Source organism: Heterodontus francisci, chromosome 2, assembly GCF_036365525.1.
Source record: "Heterodontus francisci isolate sHetFra1 chromosome 2, sHetFra1.hap1, whole genome shotgun sequence".
NCBI lineage: Eukaryota > Metazoa > Chordata > Chondrichthyes > Heterodontiformes > Heterodontidae > Heterodontus > Heterodontus francisci.
This window is the reverse complement of record NC_090372.1, coordinates 36,243,139-36,266,937: the sequence shown is the minus strand read 5'-3', so window position 1 is coordinate 36,266,937 and position 23,799 is coordinate 36,243,139. Positions and strand designations below refer to the sequence as shown.

At 41.9% G+C, this 23,799-nt stretch overlaps 1 protein-coding gene across 3 annotated transcripts in view; it reads left to right on the top strand.

Moving 5' to 3' along the window:
• cdkal1 (CDK5 regulatory subunit associated protein 1-like 1) overlaps positions 1–23,799 on the top strand; it is a 1,149,347-nt gene that overhangs the window by 840,716 nt on the left and 284,832 nt on the right. For all 3 annotated transcript variants that reach the window (XM_068056978.1, XM_068056983.1, XM_068056992.1), the window contains exon 11: positions 22,767–22,947. In XM_068056978.1, the coding sequence (XP_067913079.1) occupies positions 22,767–22,947 (181 nt within the window). The remainder of the gene's footprint in view (positions 1–22,766; positions 22,948–23,799) is intronic.

Below are 23,799 nucleotides of genomic sequence, written 5' to 3'. Positions count from 1 at the left end.
TAGTTTAGTCCCACATTTAAAGGAAATAATTTCCTTTAAAGAATTTTACAATCTATTTCAACAGCAGTTTGTGAAGAATTCCACATTCTAACCACCTCTTCTAGTCTCAGCCCACCTTTTGTACATGTATTCAATTTTATGAGCCAGTAAGAGCTACTTTGCAGATAAGCAGCAGTGTGAATAGAGCACCTTGAATTAATTCCACCTTTTCACCAATTTTTCGATCATTCCCCTTAATTCTCTTTGTAATTATCTTAAATTTGGTCAGCTTAGTTACCATCCAGTCTTGTTGGTCTTTCCTCAATAAACTCCAGCTTTCCCAGAATTCTATTGCGCTTACCTTGTTCTACTCAAAGACATTACATCACATTACTCCAATCCTTGCTGACTTAGTTTGCATCCCAGTCCTCCCAGAACCCTTGTCCTTGTCTATACTTCCCTCCATGGCCTTGCCCCATGCTATCTGCACCCTTCTCCAACCTTACTTCAACCCCTCTGCCAAAATCTTCTCTCATTCCAGCCTCCTATGCATCTACCCCACCCCTTGCTTTCACTCCACCATTGACAGCAGAGCCTTGAGCAGCTGAGGTCCAACTCCCGGAATTCCTCTTAAAACTATCTCTTCAATCAAACTTTTTGCCACCCCTCCAAATCTCCAAATTTTTGAGCCAGTACGTCGATAGTCCGACAAGAGAAGGGGCAGTACTGGACCTAATCCTAGGAAATGAAGCCAGACAAGTGGTAGAAGTGTTAGTAGGGGGAACATTTCAGGGATACTTTCCAAATAGTTATGGAAAAGGACAAAGATGGACCGAAAATAAAGCTACTGAATTGGGGGAAGGCCTATTTTAAGATGATTAAACAGGATCTGGCCAAAGTGAACTGGGAGCAGCTACTTGTTGGAAAGTCGATATCAGATCAGTGGGAGTAATTCAAAGAGGAAATAGTGAGAGTTCAGAGCCACCATGTACCAATTAAGGTGAAGGGTAGGACCAACAAGTCCAGGGAACCTTGGATGTCAAGGGAGATAGAGGATTGGATCAGTAAAAAAAAAGAAGGCTTATGGCATATTCAGAGTGCTGAAAACAGTGGAGGCACTAGAAGAGTATAGAAAGTGTAGGGAAGTACTTAAAAAAGTAATTAGGAGAGCGAAGAGGGCACATGAGAAAACACATGGGGCGGCGCAGTGGTTAGCACCGCAGCCTCACAGCTCCAGGGACCCGGGTTCAATTCTGGGTACTGTCTGTGTGGAGTTTGCAAGTTCTCCCTGTGTCTGCGTGGGTTTCCTCCGGGTGCTCCGGTTTCCTCCCACCGCCAAAAGACTTGCAGGTGATAGGTAAGTTGGCTGTTATAAATTGCCCCTAGTATAGATAGGTGGTAGGGCATATGGGATTACTGTAGGGTTAGTATAAATGGGTGGTTGTTGGTCGGCACAGACTCGGTGGGCCGAAGGGCCTGTTTCAGTGCTGTATCTCTAAAACAAAACTGGCGGGCAAGATAAAGGAAACCTAAGGCGTTTTATAAGTATATTAAGGGCGAGAGGATAACCAGGGAAAAAGTAGGACCAATTAGGGACCAAAGTGGCAATCTGTGTGTGGAGCCGGAGGACATAGGTGAGGTTTTAAATGATTACTTTTCATATGTGTTCACTATGGAGAAGGACGATGTAGGTGTAGAGATCAGGGAGGGGGATTGTGATATACTTGAACATATTAGCATTGAAAGGGAGGAAGTATTAGCTGTTTTAGCAGGCTTAAAAGTGGATAAATACCCAGGTCCAGATGAGATGTATTCCAGGCTGTAATGTGAGGCAAGGGAAGAGATTGCAGGGGCTCTGACACAAATTTTCAAATCCTCTCTGGCCACAGGAGAGGTACCAGAGGATTGGACGACAGTGAATGTGGTACCATTATTTAAGAAGGGTAGCAGGGATAAACCAGGTAATTACAGGCCGGTGAGTCTAACATCATTGGTAGGGAAATTATTGGAAAAATATTCTGTGGGTCAAGATTAATCTCCACTTGGAGAGGCAGGAATTAATCAGGGATAGTCAGCATGGCTTTGTCAGGGGGAGATCGCGTCTGACTGACTTGATTGAATTTTTTGAGGCGGTGACTAGATGTGTAGATGAGGGTAAAGCAGTTGATGTAGTCTATATGGACTTCAGTAAGGCTTTTGATAAGGTCCCTCATGGGAGAATGGTTAAGAAGGTAAGAGCCCATGGGATCCAAGGCAATTTGGCAAATTGGATCCAAAATTGGCTTAGTGGCAGGAGGCAGAGGGTAATGGTCGAGGGTTGTTTTTGCGACTGGAAACCTGTGACCAGTGGTGTACCGCAGGGATCGGTGCTGGGACCCTTGCTGTTTGTAGTGTACATTGATGATTTAGACATGAATATAGGAGGTATGATCAGTAAGTTCGCAGATGACACGAAAATTGGTGGTGTCATAAATAGTGAGGAGGAAAGCCTTAGATTACAGGACGATATAGCTGGGCTGGTAAAATGGGCGGAGCTGTGGCAAATGGAATTTAATCCTGAGAAGTGTGAGGTGATGCATTTTAGGAGGACTATCAAGGCAAGGGACTATACAATGGATGGTAGGACCCTAGGAAGTACAGAGGGTCAGAGGGACCTTGGTGTACTTGTCCATAGGTCACTGAAGACAGCAGCACAGGTAGATAAGGTAGTTAGGAAAACATATGGGATACTTGCCTTTATTAGCCGAGGCATAGAATATAAGAGCAGGGAGGTTATGATGGAGCTGTATAAAATGCTAGTTATGCCACAGCTGGAGTACTGTGTACAGTTCTGGGCACCACACTATAGGAAAGATGTGATTGCACTGGAGAGAGGGCAGAGGAGATTCAACAGGATGTTGCCTGGGCTGGAGCATTTCAGCTATGAAGGTAGACTGAAAAGGCTAGGGTTGTTTTCCTTAGAGCAGAGAAGGCTGAGGGGAGATATGATTGAGGTATATAAAATTATGAGGGGCATTGATAGGTTAGATAGGAAGAAACTTTTTCCCTTAGCAGAGGTGTCAGTAACCAGGGGCACAGATTTAAGATGAGGTGCAGGAGGTTTAGAGGAGATTTGAGGAAAAAGATTTTCACCCAGAGGGTGGTTTGAATCTGGAACGCACTGCCTGAAGAGATGGTAGAGGCAGGAACCCTCACAACATTTAAGAAGTATTTAGATGAGCACTTGAAACGCCATAACATACAAGGCTACGGGCCTGGAAAATGGGATTAGAATAGATAGGTGCTTGGTGGCCGGCACAGACACGATGGGCCAAAGGGCCTGTTTTAGCTCTATGACTCTTGGATAAAGGCAAAGTACTGCGAATGCTGGAAATCTGAAATAAAAATAGATAGTGCTGGAAATACTAAGCAGGTCTGGCAGCATCTGTGGAGAGAGAAGCAGAGTTAAATGTTTCAGATCTGTGACCTTTCATCAGAACAGAATCCTTTCTTGATTCTGTTTTTCATACAACTCGCATTAAGCAACGTGGAGCATTTTTGCATTGCTTTTGTTCAACCAACCATTCGAAAAAAAATATATTACTCTTTACCTTATTTATCCTATATAATTTTCTGTTATGTCACCCCTTAACCTATTCAGTTTGAGTAAGAAGCCCCAACTTTTCAAATCTCTGTTCATAATTCTTGCCCTTCATTGCTGGTTACATGCAAGGGAAACTACAATACACTTCTTCCTTTATGCATAATGTTCCAAATGTAGCCAAAATAAGCTGTTTCCTAAGAATGTTCCTGACAATCTGAAAGTAATGAGCACAAACAAAAATCTAACCACAGATGAAATGATTCCATTTAGTCACTTTGAGATTTGTGTTTCTGTGTGTCTGCAATGTGATTTTTTCTAAGTATTTTAATACCCAATGATTGGAGACGAGGAATTCTATTGCATATCTCAGTGGGAAAAAATAACTGTCTTTACGGATATTGTAAACCTGTTGCTGCTCTTTAATGTCCTTTGTACATGAAAAACCAAACTGTCTGGTCACATATGTATAGAAGTTATAAGGAATGAAAATGAGAATTTTGCAGATAAAAATAGATTAAAATGGTTGTTTTATTAAAAGCAACTACATTCAAACAGCTTATTCTAAAGAAAGAGACTACTGAGTTAGCTGTGTAGATTGCATTTGAACTGTAAGAACTTTTGAAGCTACGGTTTAAAAATCAGGTGGTACACGATTCTGATGAAATGGCATCTGTCTGGTCAGATTTGTTTTTAAATCATTTACGTGTCACGGATGGGTTTACTCGTCCAGCTGCTGCAAGCTCCAGAGACCACAGTGATGCTGAAAGAAACAGCAGCATAATGCTGCTCATTTTCCAGCAGTGACTTTAATATTGCAATATTCACCCCAAACTGCTAAAATATGCACTCAAAATATTATTTTGATTAAAAATAAAATATTTAAACAGTTTAATTCTACTTGTCCTGTCCTCAGTGCCTCGGCTTTTGATATTTTTGAAATATTATCATTTAAATCTGGCCCTAAGCCAACAAAGATCCATTGGTATGAAACTGGCTTCCATTTCTGAAGTGGATGGCAGGAGCCATGAAGAAGAAAGAAGGCAAGGAATAAGCGGGGTGGGGGGTGGGTGTTGCAGTGGGCTGGTGTTTGCATGGTTTAAGAAGATAAAATGGAGAATAGGGAAGGGAGAGAGAGAGAAGGATTAACCCAAGGTGAGCAGAATTGAAATAATAGAATCTTACAGCAGAGAAGGAGGCTATTTGTCCACTATGCCTGTCCTGGTTCTTTGAAAGAGCTATCCAATTAGTCCCACTCCCAGTTTATTCCCCATAACCCTTCAAATTTCTAATTTTCAAGTATATACGAACATACGAATTAGGAGCTGGAGTAGACCACTTGGCCCCTCGAGCCTGCTCCGCCATTCAATAAGATCATGGCTGATCTGATTGTAACCTCAACTCCACATTCCCGCCTACCCCCAATATCCTTTCAGCCCCTTGCTTATCAAGAATCTATCTACCTTTGCCTTTTGAGAAAGAGAGTTCCAAAGACTCATGATCCCCTGAGTGAAAAAAATTCTCCTCATCTCTGTCTTAAATGGGCGACCCCTTATTTTTAAACCGTGACCCCTAGTTCTAGATTCTCCCACAAGAGGAAACATCCTTTCCACATCCATCCTGTCAAGATCCCTCAGAATCTTATATGCTTCAATCAAGTTGTCTCTTACTCTTCTAAACACCAGTGGATACAAGCCTAGCCTGTCCAACCTTTCCTCATAAGCCCATTCTAGGTATTAGTCTAGTAAACCTTCTCTGAACTGCTTCCAACACATTTACATCCTTCCTTAAATAAGGAAGTACACAGTACTCCAGATGTGGTTTCACCAATGCCCTGTATAACTGAAGCATATCCTCCCTACTTTTGTATTCAATTTCCCTCGCAATAAATGATAGCATTTGCTGTACTTGCATACTAACCTCTTGCAGTTCATACACTCAGACATCCAGATCCCTCTGCATCTCAGAGCTCTGCAATCTCTCACCATTTGGATAATATGCTTTTTTATTCTTTCTGCCAAAATGGACAATTTCACATTTTCCCACATTATACTCCATTTGCCAGATCTTTGCCCACTCACTTAACCTATCTATATCCCTTTGTAGCTTCCTTATGTCTTCTTCACAAGTTAATTTCCTGCCCATCTTTGTGTCATAAACAAATTTCGCAACCATACCTTCAGCCCCTTCATCCAAGTCATTTATGTAAGTTGTAAAAAGTTAAGGGCCCAGCACTGATCCCTGTGGCACACTACTCATTACATCTTGCCAACCAGAAAATGACCCATTTATGCCTACTCTCTGTTTCCTGTTAGCTCGCCAATTTTCTATCCATGCCAATAGGTTACCGCCTACACCATGAGCTTTTATTTTCTGCAATAACCTTTGATGTGGCACCTTATCAAATGCCTTCTGGAAATCTAAATACAGTACATCCACCGGTTCCCCTTTATCCACAGCATGATACTTCTTCAAAGAACTCCAATAAATTGATTAAACATGATTTCCCTTTCACAAAACCATGTTGACACTGCCTGATTACCTTGAATTTTTCTAAGTGCCCGACTACAATGTCTTTAATAATAACTTCTAACATTTTCCCTATGACAGATGTTAAGCTAACTGGCCTGTAGTTTCCTATTTTCTCTCTGTCTCCCTTTTTGAATAAAGGAGTTACATTCGCTGTTATCCAATCTAATGGAACTTTCGCCACATCCAGAGAATTTTGGAAAATCAAAACCAACGCATCAACTATCTCACTAGCCACTTCTTTTAAGACCCTTGGATGAAGTCCATCAGGACCCAGGGACTTGTCAGCCCGCAGCTCCGAAGGTTTGCACAGTACCACTTCCCTGGTGATTGTAATTTTCTTGTGTTCCTCCCTCCCTTCCATTTCCTGATTTACAGCTATTTCTGGGATGTTACTTGTATCTTCTGTGGTGAAGACCAGTGGAAAATATCTGTTCAATTCGTCTGCCATCTCCTTAGTTTCCCTTATTAATTCCCCCATACTCATTTTCTATCGGACCAATGCTCACTTTGTTAACTTTTCTTTTTTAAATACCTATCGAACCTCTTACCATCTATTTTTATATTTCTAGCTAGCTTTCTCTCGTATTCTAATTTTTTGCCCTTTTTAATCTTTTAGTCGTTCTTTGCTGCTTTTTATATTCTGTTCCATCTTCTGACCTGCCACCCATCTTTGCGCAATTATATGCTTTTTATTTAAGTTTGATACGATCTTTAACTTTGTTAGTTAACAGATGGTGGGTCCTCCCCTTGGAATTTTTCTTTCTCATTGGAATGTTTCTATTCAGTGTATTCTGAAATATTCCCTTAAATGTCTGCCACTGCATCTCTATTGACCTATCCCTTAACCCCGACACTCAAAATGAATGTAAAATTCAATCATATTATGATCGCGGCTGCCTAGGGGTGCCCTTCACTATGAGGTCATTAATTAATATTATCTCGTTGTACAATACCAGCTCTCGAATAGTCTGCTCTCTGGTTGGCTCCAGAATGTGTTGTTCTCAGAAACTATCCTGAAAACATTCTATGAACTTGTCATCTAGGCTACCTTTGCTCATCTGATTTTTCCAATCTATATGCAGGTTAAAATCCCCCATTATTATCGCCGTACCTTTCTGACAAGCACCCATTATTTCTTCCTTTATACCCCGTCCTACCATGTAGTTACTATTAGGGGGCCTGTCACCACTCCCAGAAGCGACTCCTTGCCTTGATCATTTCTCATCTCGACCCAAACCGCTTCTACATCCTGGTTTCCTGAACTTAGGTCATCCCTCTCTATTGCACTAATACCATCATTAATTAACAGAGCCATCCTTCCACCATTTCCTAGCTTCCTGACCTTCTTAAATGTCATGTACTCTTCAATATTCAGCTCCCAATTCATTCTATCCTGCAGCCATGTCTCTGTTATGGCTGTCAGACTGTACTTATTTATTTCTATTTACGCTATCAGTTTGTCTGTTTTGTTCCGAATGCTATGTGCATTCAGATACAGAGCCTTTAGTTTTGTCCTTTTATTATTTTTGTAACCTCTAGCCTTGTCTGCTGATTTACTCTTAGATTTGTAATTACTGTCCCTTTCTGTCACAGTCTGTTTATCTTTTCCCATATTAATACCTTTCTCTCTTACCTTGTCTCTACTCTTCCCATATTAGATCCCTTGCCCCCACTATTTAGTTTAAAACCCTCTCTACTTTCCTAATGATGCAGCTCGCTTGAACACTAGTCCCAGCACAGATCAAGTGTAGACTGTCCCAACAGTATAACCCTCACTTTCCCTAGTACTGGTACCAGTGCCCCACAAACCGGAACCCACTTCTCCCACACCAGTCTTTGAGTCACGCATTCGTTTCTCTAATCTTATTTGCCCTACTCCAATTTGCACGTGGCTGAAGTAATAATCCAGAGATACAATTCCCTTTTGAAAATTACTATTTAGTTTGCTTCCATCAACCTTTCAGACACTACATTCCATACTCCAGTAATTTATTTTTAGATTTAAAAAGATTTGTTTCAGTGTCTACAGTGCATGAATACTTACAAGCTGGCCAATCCAGGAGGGAGGTCGGTAGATTTTAACTTTTGGATGGCTGACCAGCAGAGCATGACAGCTGGCTGCCTATTCAGGCTGCAGTTTTGAAGTCCCAGGATTCACTTGAGTCCAAATGGCAAGCTTCAAGTGCTAAGCAGGCACCCATAGGCAGCTTGCCAATTCTGGGCCACAGAAATGACAGCCTACTGGAATTCCGGCAGCAGCTTTTAGTGGGTCCTGAGTGAGCATGGGGAAGCAAGGCCAAGGGGGCGCAAACTTGAGCCAGCAGCAGCCCATAGTGCTCTTTGTGGGGCTTGGAAGAACAGGTTCCACAAGCATCAGGTCAGTGGGAGCAGTAAGTCTGTTGACCCCACTTACAGCCATTACTGTCTCTTAATGGAGATTTTGGAAGGCTAAAATCAACCCCAGGGGATTTCTTAATCTAAAGATGCACAGCTATGAATGATCAAGACACTGATCCAAACCTCAAGAAAATGTAAGCAGGAACAATAGCAAAACAGAAAAGCATTGTGGAACATAAAGACATCATTTTTCCTTGATATACATCTTCAAAGTTTTAAAAGCACATTTCAAAATGTGTCCATAAAACCCAACTTTTAACTGGAAGGTAAAAGTCATAGAGTCATAGAGAGATACATCACTGAAACAGGCCCTTCGGCTCACCGAGTCTGTGCCGACCAACAATCACCCATTTATACTAATCCTACATTAATCCCGTATTCCCTACCACATCCCCACCGTTTTCCTACCACCTACCAACACTAGGGGCAATTTACAATGGCCAATTTACCTATCAAGCTGCAAGTCTTTGGCTGTGGGAGGAAACCGGAGCACCCGGCGGAAACCCACGCGGCCACAGAGAGAACTTGCAAACTCCCCACAGGCAGTACCCAGAACCGAATCTGGGTCACTGGAGCTGTGAGGCTGCGGTGCTAACCACTGCACCACTGTGCCACCCAAAATCTTCTGAATCTTAAATCATTAAATTAATGAATATATATATATGCTTGGTAAAAATGTGAAATTCCACATCCTTTCCCACATACAAAATCGTAATGCAGTCCTTCCATTTGCTAATTTGCAAAAGGTATACCTCATTATTTGTCGCATACCTTCCTCTTTAACATACATGTTTTATCTTCAAGCAACAATGACTATTCAAGAAAGTACTGGGAAGCAGTTGGAATAAGCCACTAAAATCATTTGTTTCGGGTGAAAATAAAAAAAACCTGATATAAAGCAGAGATAACAAAACTAAGATAATCAGTTCAAGGACCTTGAAGGTGTCACTTCAAAAATTTTCAACAGAAACATAAATGGACCTTTTTTTTAAACATCCTACGGTATTGTTTGTCAATGTGGATATTGAATAACAAGCTCAATAAAATCAGAATTTTAAACAAACACTTCTCTATAGGATGTGATCTTGTCATACAACATAATGTCAGGAGTTTGATGGAAAATTCATACAGTGCTGATCAGCCATATTCCACCTCCTATTGTGCAGCCAGTCCTATCTGACTGTATTATAAGCAGTCACTATTGAAGTATGCAGCTCCCTGAATAGCATTCATTTATTTCCAAACTTTAAATATTTAAGTTTCTTGGGTGTTGGTATTTTCTTATTATTCACAGCAACTTTCACAACTGCCCTTTACAAATTATCTGCTTCTTCATGATTCATAGAGCACTGAAGAAAAAGTGGAAGGAATTATGCATATTTTAAATCTTTGAAAAAAAGTACAGAGGCAACATCAATTCTCCATGCTTGGAATTTTGGTTTTGATTTATCTAATTTTATTTCTGTTCTTTTGCATAATTTAAGCCTATAATAACCTGTAAGATCAGAGTGAGTGGAATGTTCTATTATAGTTCAACGACTGTCAGCATTTTTTTTAAAACTTCCATTATATTCAGCTGACATTTAATTTCATTTTATTGCTTGCCATGCAACATACAGTATTGACCTGGGCAAGGATGAGACTGAGTGGCTGAAGAAATGTTTTGGTGGTTGAATATACACCCCATTCTAGAAAACATGCATTGCACTTAAATACAGCTAGATGACTCTTAAATTCACATTGCAAGTAAAGGGAGTAGTGACATATTGTAGCTTCAGATTACTGCTGAGAAACTTACTGAAATTAATAACATAAATTGAGAATGAGTCATTCAGCCCATAACATTTCATCATGTTCTCAAGGATTGAATTTCATTTTTTATTGACACAGTATCTTCCTGATTTGCTTGATCTCGTGAGGACAATTTTACCTCCTCTTTACGGCCTGCTTTCCATTCTTGATGGTGTCCGACTTATGGACTTGGCCCTTTACCTAGGCTTTTCAAAGAATAATCTCGAGACGTACAGGCAACCAGAATTGTTCCTGCATCATTACCTCTGGTGTTTCCCAAAGATCCATCCTTGGCCCCCTCCTATTTCCCATCTACATGCTGCCTCTCAGCAACATCATCCGAAAGCACAGCATTGGTTTTCACCTGTATGCTGGTGACACTCAACTCTACCTCACCACCACTTCTCTTTACTCCTCCACTGTTGCTATATTATCAGACTGCTTATATGACATCCAATACTGGATGAGCAGAACTTTCCTCCAATTAAATTTAGGGAAGACTGAAACCATTGTTTTCGGTCCCCGCTCCAAACTCTGTTCCCTCGCTACTGACTTTACCCCTCTCTCTGGTAACAGTCCGAAAGTAAGCCAGTCTGTTTGTAACCTTGTTGTCACATTTGACGCCATAATGAGCTTCCGACTTCATATTCGTGCCATTACTAAGACTGCCTATTTCCACCTCCTTAACATCGCCCGGCTTCGCCCCGTCTCAACTCATCTGCTGCTGAAACCCCCATTCATGCCTTCGTTCCTCGAGTCTTGATTATTCCAACGCACTCCTGACTACTCTCCCACATTCTACTATCTGTAAACTTGAGGTCATGCACAATTCTGCTGCCTGTGTCTTGACTTGCATCAGGTTCCATTCCCCTATCACCGCTGTGCTCGCTGACCTACAATGGCTCCCAGTCAAGCAACATCTTGATTTAAAAATTTTCATCCTATTTTCAAATCCCTCCATGGCCTCACTCCTCCCTATCTCTGTAATCTCCTCCAGCCCCACAACCCTCCCAGATAACTGCGCTCCTTTATTTCTGGCCTCTTGTCCATCCCTGATTTTAATCGCTGCGCCATTGGTGGCCCCGCCTTCAGTTGCCTAGGCCCCAAGCTCTGAAATACTCTGCCTGCACCTCTCTGCCTCTCATTCCTCCTTTAAGACACTCCTAAAACCTCCCTCTTTGACCAAACTTTTGGTCATCTGAGCTCATATCTCCTTTTGTGGCTCGGTGTAACTCTTTGTTTTATAATGCTCCTGTGAAGTGCTTTCGGACATTTTAATATGTTAACGGTGCTGTATAGATGTAAGTTGTTGTTGTAGCTAAAACCACCAAGAAGTTTTACTAAGGTAGTCTAATGTTCACTCTTGGCCAGTTATATTCTGCAATTCCAACAGGATTAGTGCTGCAGCATTCCCTATTTTGTTATATTGCTGTTCATGGGACCTTGTGACCAAATTGGCAGACATGTTCATAAGGGGTTAAAAACTATCTTCATTTACAGAAATCTCGGCCCACCTTATTACAAGTTTTGGATTTTAGTCATTTTATTTGTGCTGAATGTCAAGGGAGGAACCAATGCATTCAGTTTAAATACAAACATAAGATTTATTCAATAATGTATTTCATGGTCAGCATTGTTTTTCAATTTTAATAGACAGTGATCTGTTTGGTCCTATGTTGCTTTTTTTGAATGTATTTGCCAACATGCTCTTTTCAAATTTGAAAATCTGTCTGAAGCTTTTGAAAAGAGATGTTCAGGCTTTGCAATTAATATAATATGTAAGTTGTGTTGTGGCTGCTATTTACTGCTTTATTTAATGTTTAAGTTAAATCCCAAGTCAGAGGTGAGTGTAGTGTTATTCTCCCTTCTTCCAAGATATGGAGGAGCATGTAAGGGCATGTAATAAAACTAGTAGCTGAAATGAACTAAAGTGGTTCTCTGTCGCATCCTTGGTAATGCCACCACTCATCTACAAGAGTAGCCTGAAACACAGAAGCCAGAAAAAAAACAGAATAAGAAAAATGGAACACAAGTGTGATTGAAAGAACATAACCTGCTGCTGTAAATGCAGAAATGCATTTTGTTGAGCTCAAGTCTGGAGCTTTTCTGCAATTCACAACTTAATTTGGGTGTGCAAAGTTTTTCTAATAGAGAATTCGAATTTTCCACTTTTGCTGATGTTCAGTCAAAATCTGTATATTTTAGAAAAATGCCAATTAAGTCCAATATTTCAGAGTTACACATGCATTCCACATTAAAGCATAGTCCCAGGAAATCCTCTGAAATTGTAACCAGACAATCATGACATTAACTCTTTGACCTTGGCATACATTTATCTAAGATGTCAACATGAAGATTCCACATAAGGTTGGAATACTTTGTTGTACATTAAATAGAAGTTACTTAATTGTAGACTACACCACTAAACAATCACTTAATAGGTGGCGGGTGGGGAAATCCACTAAAAATGAGGCACAAGGAAAGTCTGTATCAAAGAAAAATTCCAGAAAACATGAACATTTTCAGCTGCTATAACGTGGCCTTTTATTGAGACTTGGATTTAAAATAAAGTTTGCATGAAGCAGATTATTGTCAATAAGCTATGAGGTGTTAAATAGCCGCATTCAGTAGAACAATAATAGGGTAGGCACTTTTGAAAAAAGTCAGAATCAAGGCTGTTAATCTGCTAACTATTGTGTTCAAATCTCCAAAATGATAAGTGCTTTCTAGTATTATACATTTCACACAAAGGTATCCATAACAATTATGGAAATTATTCTCTTAAGAATCATTCCCCTTAAACAATTATTATTAGTAGTCATTTCAAATGGACTCAATGACAGTTTGTGGTAAATATTAATTCATTTGCCATGATGTTTTTGCTTGGATGAAGACTTCCAGTTAAAAATGGTCAATCTACAAATCTTTGTTCCTAAATCATTTAATTATTTCTTTCTTAATTCAGCCTAATTAGAAACAATAGGACATACCTAACAATGATTTTGCACAAAAGCAAATCCATTGCTTTCCTTCTCTTTCCCTCCCTCGTCCTCTTCTCTCCCTCCCACTCTTTGTCCCTAAATCATTTAATTAATTATTTCTTTCTTAATTCAGTCCAATTAGAAACAATAGGACATACTTAACAATGATTTTGCACAAAAGCAAATTCATTGCTTTCCTTCTCTTTCCCTCCCTCGCCCTTTTTCTCTCCCTCCCCCTCTTTCCCTCCCTCCCCCTCTTTCTCTCCCTCCCCCTCTCTCTCCCTTCCCCTCTTTCCCTCCCTCCCCCTCTTTCCCTCCCTCCCCCTCTTTCCCTCCTTCCCCCTCTTTCCCTCCCTCCGTCGCCCTCTTTCCCTCCCTCTCTTCCTCTTTCTCTCTCTGCTAAATGTGGAAATTTTAATGGTTGGATCAGGAGCTTCCAATGTAGTGAGAGCTAATGGGAAATACACTGTAGATGGATGCAGTGTAATGCTGGCCATGCTTGAGCATGCTACCGAGATCAACTGCATGCAAGGTTTGCTGAATCCAAGGTAAAGTACTTAGAGTAATCATAAAAATTAAATACATATATTAGAAAAATATACATCATGAGGAACAGTGGATACGAAATTCATTCCACCTGCAACATCTATCTTCAGAATTCACTTGTAAATAATTAATCCCTTATTTCTTTAATAAACTCATGTAGAGGATAAGCACCACAAATGATTGACTGTGTCGAGTGGCCAGTTTTTGTGTTGTGATTTCTGTGTAATTCTATGTAATGGTCAGTTAATGCAACAAATTAGGTATTTTTTAATTTTTGAAGAGTAAAAGCTATTATGTGGGAAATGCAGCAGCTAATTTGCATGGAATTGGACAAAGGGCAAATGAAATAAATGACCATTGAATCTGTTCTTGGTGGTGTTGGCTGAGAGAGGACACTGCGAGATCTCCCATATTCGTTTGAATAATGCCATGAGATCTTTTGTGTCCACTTGAGCTGTCAAACAGGTCCAAAATATGACACCTCCAGAAGTGTCAGCCCGAGGGATGTGCTTATATCCTGTAGTAAGGCTTGATTCCACAAATTGACTCTGAGATGACTAGGGTAGTTGAGCAAAAAACTCTGGATTTATTAAGAAACAATTAGCTACTATGATGGGGAAGTCATAGATTTCTATGGAAGGATGAACAAGATGGGCTGAATTACTTCTCTCAACTGTATTTGTTTTTATGGCTAAGCGCCTTGGGTCATTTTACCACATTAAAGGTGTTATAAAAATGCAAGTTGTTGTTAACAATGGTGTATATTACCTGACTTTTTGTGTGCAAGATACCAAAACCTTTCATTTTCCTTCAAGTATTAACCTAGTGTTGTGCATTTTCCGACAGGGTGTGCCCATCTCTCATCTGTTGCGTTTCATTACAAGTTGACTGTAGTGGACATGCCAAGAAAGAAAGTTAATAAAAATACTTCATATATAATAAATTATGTTGAAATCATAGAATGGTTACGGCACAGAAGGAGGCTATTCGGCCTGTCATGTCCATGCTGGCTCTCTGTGAGAGCAACTCATCTAGTCTCATTTCCCGTCTTTTTCACATAACTCTGCAAATCTTTTCTCTTCACACAGTTATCCATTTGGCTTTTGAAAGCCATGATTGAATCTGCCTCCATCACACTCTTAGGTAGTGCATTCCAGATCCTAACCACTTGCTGCATTAACACATCTTTCCTCATGTTGCTGCTGGTTCTTTTGCCAGTCACCTTAAATCGGTGCCCTCTGGTTCTTGACCCTTCCACCAATGGGAACACATTCTCCCTATCTACTCTGTCCAGACCTCTCATGATTTTGAACACCTCTATCAAATCTCCTCTCAACCTTCTCAAAGGAGAACAGTCCCAGCATCATCAATTCATGTATACTGAAGTGTCTCATCCCCGGAACGGTTCACGTAAATCTTTTCTGCACCCTCTGCAATGCCTTCACGTCCTTTCTAAAGTGTGGTGCCCAGAATTGAACGCAATATCCTAGTTAAGGCTGAACCAGTGTTTTATAAAGGTTCACCAAACTTCCTTGCTTTTGTACTCCATGCTTCTATTTATAAATCCCAGGATCCTGTATACCTTGTTAACTGCTTTCTCAAGTTGCCCTGCCACCTTCAACGATTTGTGCACTTATACCCCCTAGGTTCCTCTGCTCCTGCACCCCCTTTGGAATTGTATCCTTTATTTTATATTGCCTTTACTCATTCTTTCAACCAAAATGTATCACTTCACATTTCTCTGCATTAAATTTCATCTGCCGGGTGTCTGCTCATTCTACCAGCCTGTCTATATCCTCTTGAAGTCTATAACTATCCTCCTCACAATTCACAATACTTCCAAGTTTTGTCATCTGCAAATTTTGTAATTGTGTCCTACACACCAAAGTCTAGGTCAGTAATATAGATTAAGAAAAGCAGCGGTCCTAATACCGACTGCTGGGGAACTGCACTTCCACTAGTCTGTTTCCTGTCACTCAGCCGACTTAGTATCCACGCTGCCACTGTCCCTTTTATTCCATGGCCTTCAACTTTGCTGACAAGCCTGTTATGTCGCACTTTATCAGATGCCTTTTGGAAGTCGATGTACAATACATCAACTGCATTACCCTCATCTACCCTCATCAAATGACTGACCTGGAAAGATGCAGCTCAGTTAGGTACATATTGAACTGCTCTGAATCCAACACAGACTTCTTACAACTTTGGAGATTAATGGAGCTTGTTTTCTGACATTGTTCAGTGATAAGGCAAAACAGCTCTTCACAATGAATCTCCTCAGCTCTCCATAATTAACCTGAGTTTCACCTCCAAACATGCCAGAACCTTTCCACATTATAATATAATGTGAATCAACATCTCTCTGACCCATGACTGCAGTATGAGATTATAATGAGTAGTCCTATACATTGTTACTCCTTCAATTCTTTTCAGATTTGTTTTGTAGCATTCCCAGAACCAAATAGAATCTTGAAGCACACAAGGAGGCTATTCAGCCTATCATGTCTGCACTGGCTTTTTGAAAGAGCTACCAAATTAGTCCCACACCCCTATTCTTTCCCCATGCCCCTGCAATTTTCTCCCCTTTTATATCATATCTTTCACTCCATCTTTTCCCCTGTTTATTTCACAACATTCCTCCTTAATTTTATTTTCAAATCTACTTTTGTACTTTTGTGTTCCATCATCTATTTAATATTCAAGTGTATTTATTTTTATGTATAGCTGGTAAATCAAGTTAGACAATAAAAATCCTGTCTTCTCAAGTCATCATAAGTCCAAAGTGTTATTGAATTATACACTAATACAAAAGCAAAATACTGCAGATGCTGGAAATCTGAAATAAAAACAGAAAGTGCTGGAAATACTCAGCAGGTCAGGCAGGATCTGTGGAGAGAGAAACAGAGTAAATGTTTCAGGTTGGTGACCTTTGTCAGCACTTTTTCTCTCTCCACAGATGCTGCCTGACCTGCTGAGTATTTCCAGCATTTTCTGTTTTTACTCCAAAGTGTTATATTTGAGGATGCTGAAATAAAAGCAACTAACATCTGTGGGACAGGTGTCTCACATTCCATATCATTTCCCAGAATGTTACCTTTGAAAGTTCTTGGCACTGATTGATGGCAACCTGTCAAAGCCTGCTTGCACCCTGTAAAACAGGGGCACTATTCAAATAAGAATAAAAGTAAGATGGCCCTCTCCCTCGCAATGAAATCTTCACACTAACCATTCATTGAGACTGTTTTTCGATATTAAATACACTATACAATATGGGACTTGTGCAAAAATTGGGAGAGCTGTCCCATAGTCTAGTCGAGCAACAACCTGACATAGTCACATTCACCAAATCATACCTTATAGCCAATGTTCCAGAGTCCTTCATTACCATCCCTGTATCCGGTAGGACAGACCCACCAGATGTGGTTGCGCAGTGGTATACAGTCGGGCGGGAGTAGCCCTGGAAGTCCTCAACATTGACTTCTGATCCCATGAAGTCTCATGGCATCAGGTCAAACATGGCCAAGGAAACCTCCTGACGGTTACCACCTACCGCCCTCTCTCACCTGATGAATCAGTACTCTATCATGTTGCACACCACTTGGAGGAAGCACTGGGATTAGCAAAGGCACAGAATGTACTCTGGATGGGGGACTTCAATGTCTATCACGAAGAGTGGCTCGGTAGCATCACTACTGACCAAGCTGGTCAAGTCCTGAAGGACTTATCTGCCAGACTGGACCTGCGGCAGGTGGTAAGAGAGCCACCAAGAGGAACAAACTGACTTGACCTCATCCTCACCAATTGACCTGTCACAGAGGCTTCTGTCCATGACAATATTGGTAGGAATGACCATAGCACAAACCTTGTGGAGACAAAGTCCTATCTTCACACTGAGGATACCCTCCATCGTGTTATGCGGCACTTACATTGTGCTAAATTGGAAAGATTTCGAATAGATCTAACAGCTCAAACTGGGCATCCATGCGGCACTGTGGGCCATCAACAGCAGCAGCAGAATTGTATTCCACCACAATCTGTAATCTCATGGCCTGGCATAGCCCTCGCTCTACCATTACCATCAAGCCAGAGGATCAAGCAGGATAAGGATAAGAGTAGTCCTCGGGTGAAGGTGCTAAATTGGGGGAAGGCTAATTATAACAATATTAGGCAGGAACTGAAGAATTTAGATTGGGGGCGGCTGTTTGAGGGTAAATCAACATCTGACATGTGGGAGTCTTTCAAACGTCAGCTGATTAGAATCCAGGACCAGCATGTTCCTGTGAGGAAGAAAGACAAGTTTGGCAAGTTTCGGGAAGCTTGGATAACACGGGATATTGTGAGCCTAGTCAAAAAGAAAAAGGAAGCATTTGTAAGGGCTGGAAGGCTAGGAACAGATGAAGCACTTGAGGAATATAAAGACAGTAGGAAGGAACTTAAGCAAGGAGTTAGGAGGGCTAAAAGGGGTCTTGAAAAGTCATTGGCAAACAGGATTAAGGAAAATCCCAAGGCTTTTTATGGATATATAAAGAGCAAGAGGGTAACCAGGAAAAGGGTTGGCCCACTCAAGGACAGAGATGGGAATCTATGTGTGGAGCCAGAGGAAATGGGCGAGGTGCTAAATGAGTACTTTGCATCAGTATTCACCAAGGAGAAGGACTTGGTGGATGATGAGCCTAGGGAAGGGAGTGTAGATAGTCTCAGTCATCTCATTATCAAAAAGGAGGAGGTGTTGGGTGTCTTGCAAAGCATTAAGGTAGATAAGTCCCCAGGGCCTGATGGGATCTACCCCAGAATACTGAGGGAGGCAAGGGAAGAAATTGCTGGGGCCTTGACATAAATCTTTGCATCCTCATTGGCTACAGCTGAGGTCCCAGAGGACTGGAGAATAGCCAATGTTGTTCCTTTGTTTAAGAAGGGTGGTAAGGATAATCCAGGAAATTATAGGCCGGTGAGCCTTACGTCAGTGGTAGGGAAATTATTAGAGAGGATTCTTCGGGACAGGATTTACTCCCATTTGGAAACAAACAAACTTATTAGCGAGAGACAGCATGGTTTTGTGAAGGGGAGGTCGTGTCTTACTAATTTGATTGAGTTTTTTGAGGAAGTGACGAAGATGATTGATGAGGGAAGGGCGGTGGATGTTGTCTATATGGACTTTAGTAAAGCTTTTGACAAGGTCCCGTATGGCAGACTGGTGCAAAAGGTGAAGTCACACGGGATCAGATCTGAGCTGGCAAGATGGATACAGAACTGGCTCAGTCACAGAAGACAGAGGGTAACAGTGGATGGGTGTTTTTCTGAATGGAGGGATGTGACTAGTGGTGTTCCGCAGGGATCAGTGCTGGGACCTTTGCTGTTTGTAGTATATATAAATGATTTGGAGGAAAATGTAGCTGGTCTGATTAGTAAGTAGGCAGACAACACAAAGGTTGGTGGAGTTGCGGATAATGATGAGGATTGTCAGAGGATACAGCAGGATATAGATCGGTTGGAGACTTGGGCGGAGAAATGGCAGATGGAGTTTAATCCGGACAAATGTGAGGTAATGCATTTTGGAAGGTCTAATGCAGGTGGGAGATATACAGTAAATGGCAGAACCCTTAGGAGTATTGACAGGCAGAGAGATCTGGGCGTACAGGTCCACAGGTCACTGAAAGTGGCAACGCAGGTGGATAAGGTAGTCAAGAAGGCATACAGCATGCATGCCTTCATCGGTCGGGGCATAGAGTATAAAAATTGGCAAGTCATGTTGCAGCTGTACAGAACCTTAGTTAGGCCACACTTAGAATATTGCGTGAAATTCTGGTCGCCACACTACCAGAAGGACGTGGAGGCTTTGGAGAGGGTACAGAGGAGGTTTACCAGGATGTTGCCTGGTCTGGAGGGCATTAGCTATGAGGAGAGGTTGGAAAAACCCGGATTGTTTTCACTGGAACGACGGAGGTGGAGGGGCGACATGATAGAGGTTTACAAAGTTATGAGCGGCATGGACAGAGTGGATAGTCAGAAGCTTTTTCCCAGGGTGGAAGAGTCAGTTACTAGGGGACATAGGTTTAAGATGCGAGGGGCAAAGTTTAGAGGGGATGTGCGAGGCAAGTTTTTTACACAGAGGGTGGTGAGTGCCTGGAACTTGCTGCCAGGGGAGGTGGTGGAAGCAGATACAATAGCGAGGTTTAAGAGACATCTTGACAAATATATGAATAGGAAGGGAATAGAGGGATATGGGCTCCGGAAGTGCAGAAGGTGTTAGTTTAGGTAGGCATCAAGATCGGCGTAGGCTTGGAGGGCCGAATGGCCTGTTCCTGTGCTGTACTGTTCTTTGTTCTTTGAGAGCATGCCAGGAGCAGCACCAGGCTTACCTAAAAATGAGGTGCCAACCTGGTGAACACTGGACTATATGAATGCTAAACAGCAGAAGCAGATGCGATAGACAGAGCAAAACGATCCCATAACCAATGGATCAGATCAATGCTCTGCAGACCTGCCACATCCAGTCATGAATGGTGGTGGACAATTAAATAGCTAAATGGAGGAGCAGGTTCCACAAACATCCTCACCCTCAATGATGGGGGAGCCCAGCACCTCTGTGCAAAAGACAAGGCTGAAACATTTGCAACCATCTTCAGCCAGAAGTGCTGACTGGATGATCTATCTTGGCCTCCTCCTGAAGTCCCCAGCCAATTCGATTCACTCCACGTAATATTAAGAAATGGCTGAAGACACTGGATGCAGCAAAGGCTATGGGCTCTAGCAACATCCAGCTGTACTGAACTAGCCACACCCCTAGTCAATTTGTTTCAGTACAGCTGCAACAATGGCATCTACCCGACATAGTGGAAAATTGCCCAGGTGTGTCTTGTCCACCAAAGGCAGGACAAATCCAATCCAGCCAATTGCTTCCCCATCAGTCTACACTTAATCATCAGCAAAATGATGGAATGTGTTATTGACAGTGCTATCAAGTGGCACTTACTCACCAATAACCTGCTCGCCGATCATCAGTTTGGGTTCCTTCAGGAGTACTTGGCTGCTGACCCCTGATTACAGCCTTGGTCCAAACATGGACAAATGAGCTGAGTTCCAAAGGTGAGGTGAGAGTGAATGCCCTTGACGTTAAGGAGCATTTGACTGAGTGTGGCACCAAGGAGCCCTCACAAAATTCAAGTCAATACGTCAATGGGAATTAGGGGGAAAGCTCTCCACTGGTTGGTGTCATACCTAACACAAAGGAAGATGATTGTGGTTGTTGGAGGCCAAGCGTCTTAGCCCCAGGACATCACTGCAGGAGTCCCTCAGGTGTCCTAGGTGCAGCCCTCTTCAGCTGCTTCATCATTGACGTTCCCTCCATCATAAAGTCAGAAGTGGGAATGTTTGCTGATGATTGCCAGTGTTCAGTACCTTTTGCGAATGCTCAGAATCTGAAGGAGTCCATGTCCACATGCAGCAAGATCTGGACAACATTCAGGCGTGGACTGATAAGTGGCAAGTAACATTCATGTCACACATGTACTAGACAATGACAGTCTCCAGCAAGAGAGAATCTAAGCACCCCTTTCCATTCAACGGCATTGCCATCACTGAATCTCCCATGATCAACTTCCTGGGAGTCATAATTGACCAGAAACTTAACTATACAAGCCATATAAGGACTGTGGTTGGAATTTTATGCCGCCCCAGCAGGTCAGATGGTTGCATGGGGGCGGCGTAAAATTGAGCGGCAGGCTACCCGTCTCGATTCCGCCTCCGGACAAGTTAAGGGGGTGGAAGTTCCACCTCAGGACAATTAAAGCCCGGGGATCTGTAAAATACGGGACGGGTCCCCAGGCTGGGCGGAGGCTGGTTCGCCACTGACTTTCACATCAGAGTCCGGCTCCCAACCATCCACCGTAAAATTCCGGCCCCCATCCATCCACCATAAAATTCCGGCCTGTATCTGCAAGAGCATGTCAGAGGCTGGGAATTCTGCGGCGAGTAACTCACCTCCTGACTCCCCAATGACTGTCCACCATCTACAAGGCACAAGTCAGGAGTGTGATGGAATGCTCTCCACTTGCCTGGATGAGTGCGGCTCCACCAACACTCAAAAAGCTTGACATCATCCATGACAAAGCAGCCCACTTGATTGGCGCCCCATCTGCCACCTTAAACATTCACTCCCTCCACCATCGGTGCACAGTGGCGGCAGTGCATACCATCTTTCAGATGTACTGCACCAACTCGCCAAACTTCCTTTGACAGCACCCAAACCTGTAGCCTCTACCATCTAGAAGGACAATGGTAGGAAATGCATGGAAACACCACCACCTGCAAGGTCACCTCCAAGCTACATACCATCCTGACTTAGAACTATATCACCATTCCTTCACTGGGTCAAAATCCCTTCTTAACAGCACTGTGGGTGTACCTACACCACCTGGACTGAAGCGATTCAAGAAGGTGGCTCCCTACCACCTTCTCGAGGGCAGTTAGGGACGGGCAACAAATACTGGTCTTGCCAGTGCGCTCATCCCATGAGTGAATCAAAAAAAGGGAAGAGCAATCTGTTGCAACAGTTAGGCTTCCGAAAAATAGGCGAGAAGCATGCATAGGATTAGATGTTTTAGAACATTTATGAGAAAAACAAGTAATAAGAAAGTGGTAATGTTCTCATTGAAACATCTTCCAGATACCATGGATTTGCTTCCATTGGTATATGGAGGACAGTTCCAGTCAGAATGAAGGCAAAGCTACAAGATATGTAATACAAATTTTTGCTATTTCCTACATTAGTTCAAGTGATTTAAATATATAATTATCCCGACTAGACTGGAGCATATAAATATGTAGGTGTGATTGACCATTTTGACCTTTGCTCTGCTAAATAGGGATTCTGTGCTTTTAACACAGCACTATTGACGTAGTGGACACATTAGGAGTTAAAAAAATATATTTTTAATGGGAATTTTCATCTTTTCATTCAGGGTGCCAGGGATTACAATTGCCACAGACATTATCTGTGGCTTTCCTGGTGAGACAGAAGCGGACTTTCAAGAAACTCTGAATCTAGTTCAGGAGTACAAATTTCCAAGCCTCTTCATCAATCAGTTTTACCCACGACCAGGAACTCCAGCTGCCAAAATGGAACAAGTCTCAGCCCAAGTGGTGAGCTCTTTATTCATGCAAATTTTCATTTTGTTTTAACTAAGTATATAACCAGATAAACCATAGATCTGACAGGTCTTTAACAAACCACAATCAAGGTTGATTACCATTTTGCATAAGTTATACGAAGCAGACAACTAAGGCAAATACAAACACAAAATGCAAATTACCAGCAAAACATTGTTTTGGGAATGGGAGCTTTGCTCTTGAATGTGTCTTTTTATAACCAAATCTGCAGAAATTTTCACTATTCAGGATTCCTTTAGAGGAATATTTAGCTGACATTGTTAAATGCTTACTTCTTGATTGACCTGATATATTGCCTGCAACAGGCTTCTGCTCTGTTTATTATCAAGACCTGCTTTTCAAATCAGTACGTTCAACCTCCAATGCTAACAAGGTAAATGATTGAGACTCAAAATGATGATGGAACAGTTGTATTTCATTCTGTCAAGACTTCTTTTTGTAACTCCTGATTTAAACACCACTACAATGAACAGAAACTGTGAACACTTTTGCACAGAAAAGCATTGCAAGGGTCCATAAACTCAATTCTGTATTCTTCACACAGTAACCAGTCTGTTTAAATCTTCCTGCGGGAGCCATACCAAAAGAAAGTGCAGTCCTGAGGGTGTTCTGCATTCTTTCCCCTACATTAATCAGCGAGCTATAAATAGTGCAGCTTCTTTGCACAGCAACAATGTATCAGTGTACAGCGAAAGGTTACTCTACTTATTGTCCAACCTGAAGGGTTTTAACAGCACCAATCGGTGCCAGCTGTTATCTTACAGTAGAGCAGGTTAAATTTATTGCATCAACACTTATTATTTGGCAGGTAACACACACAGCATT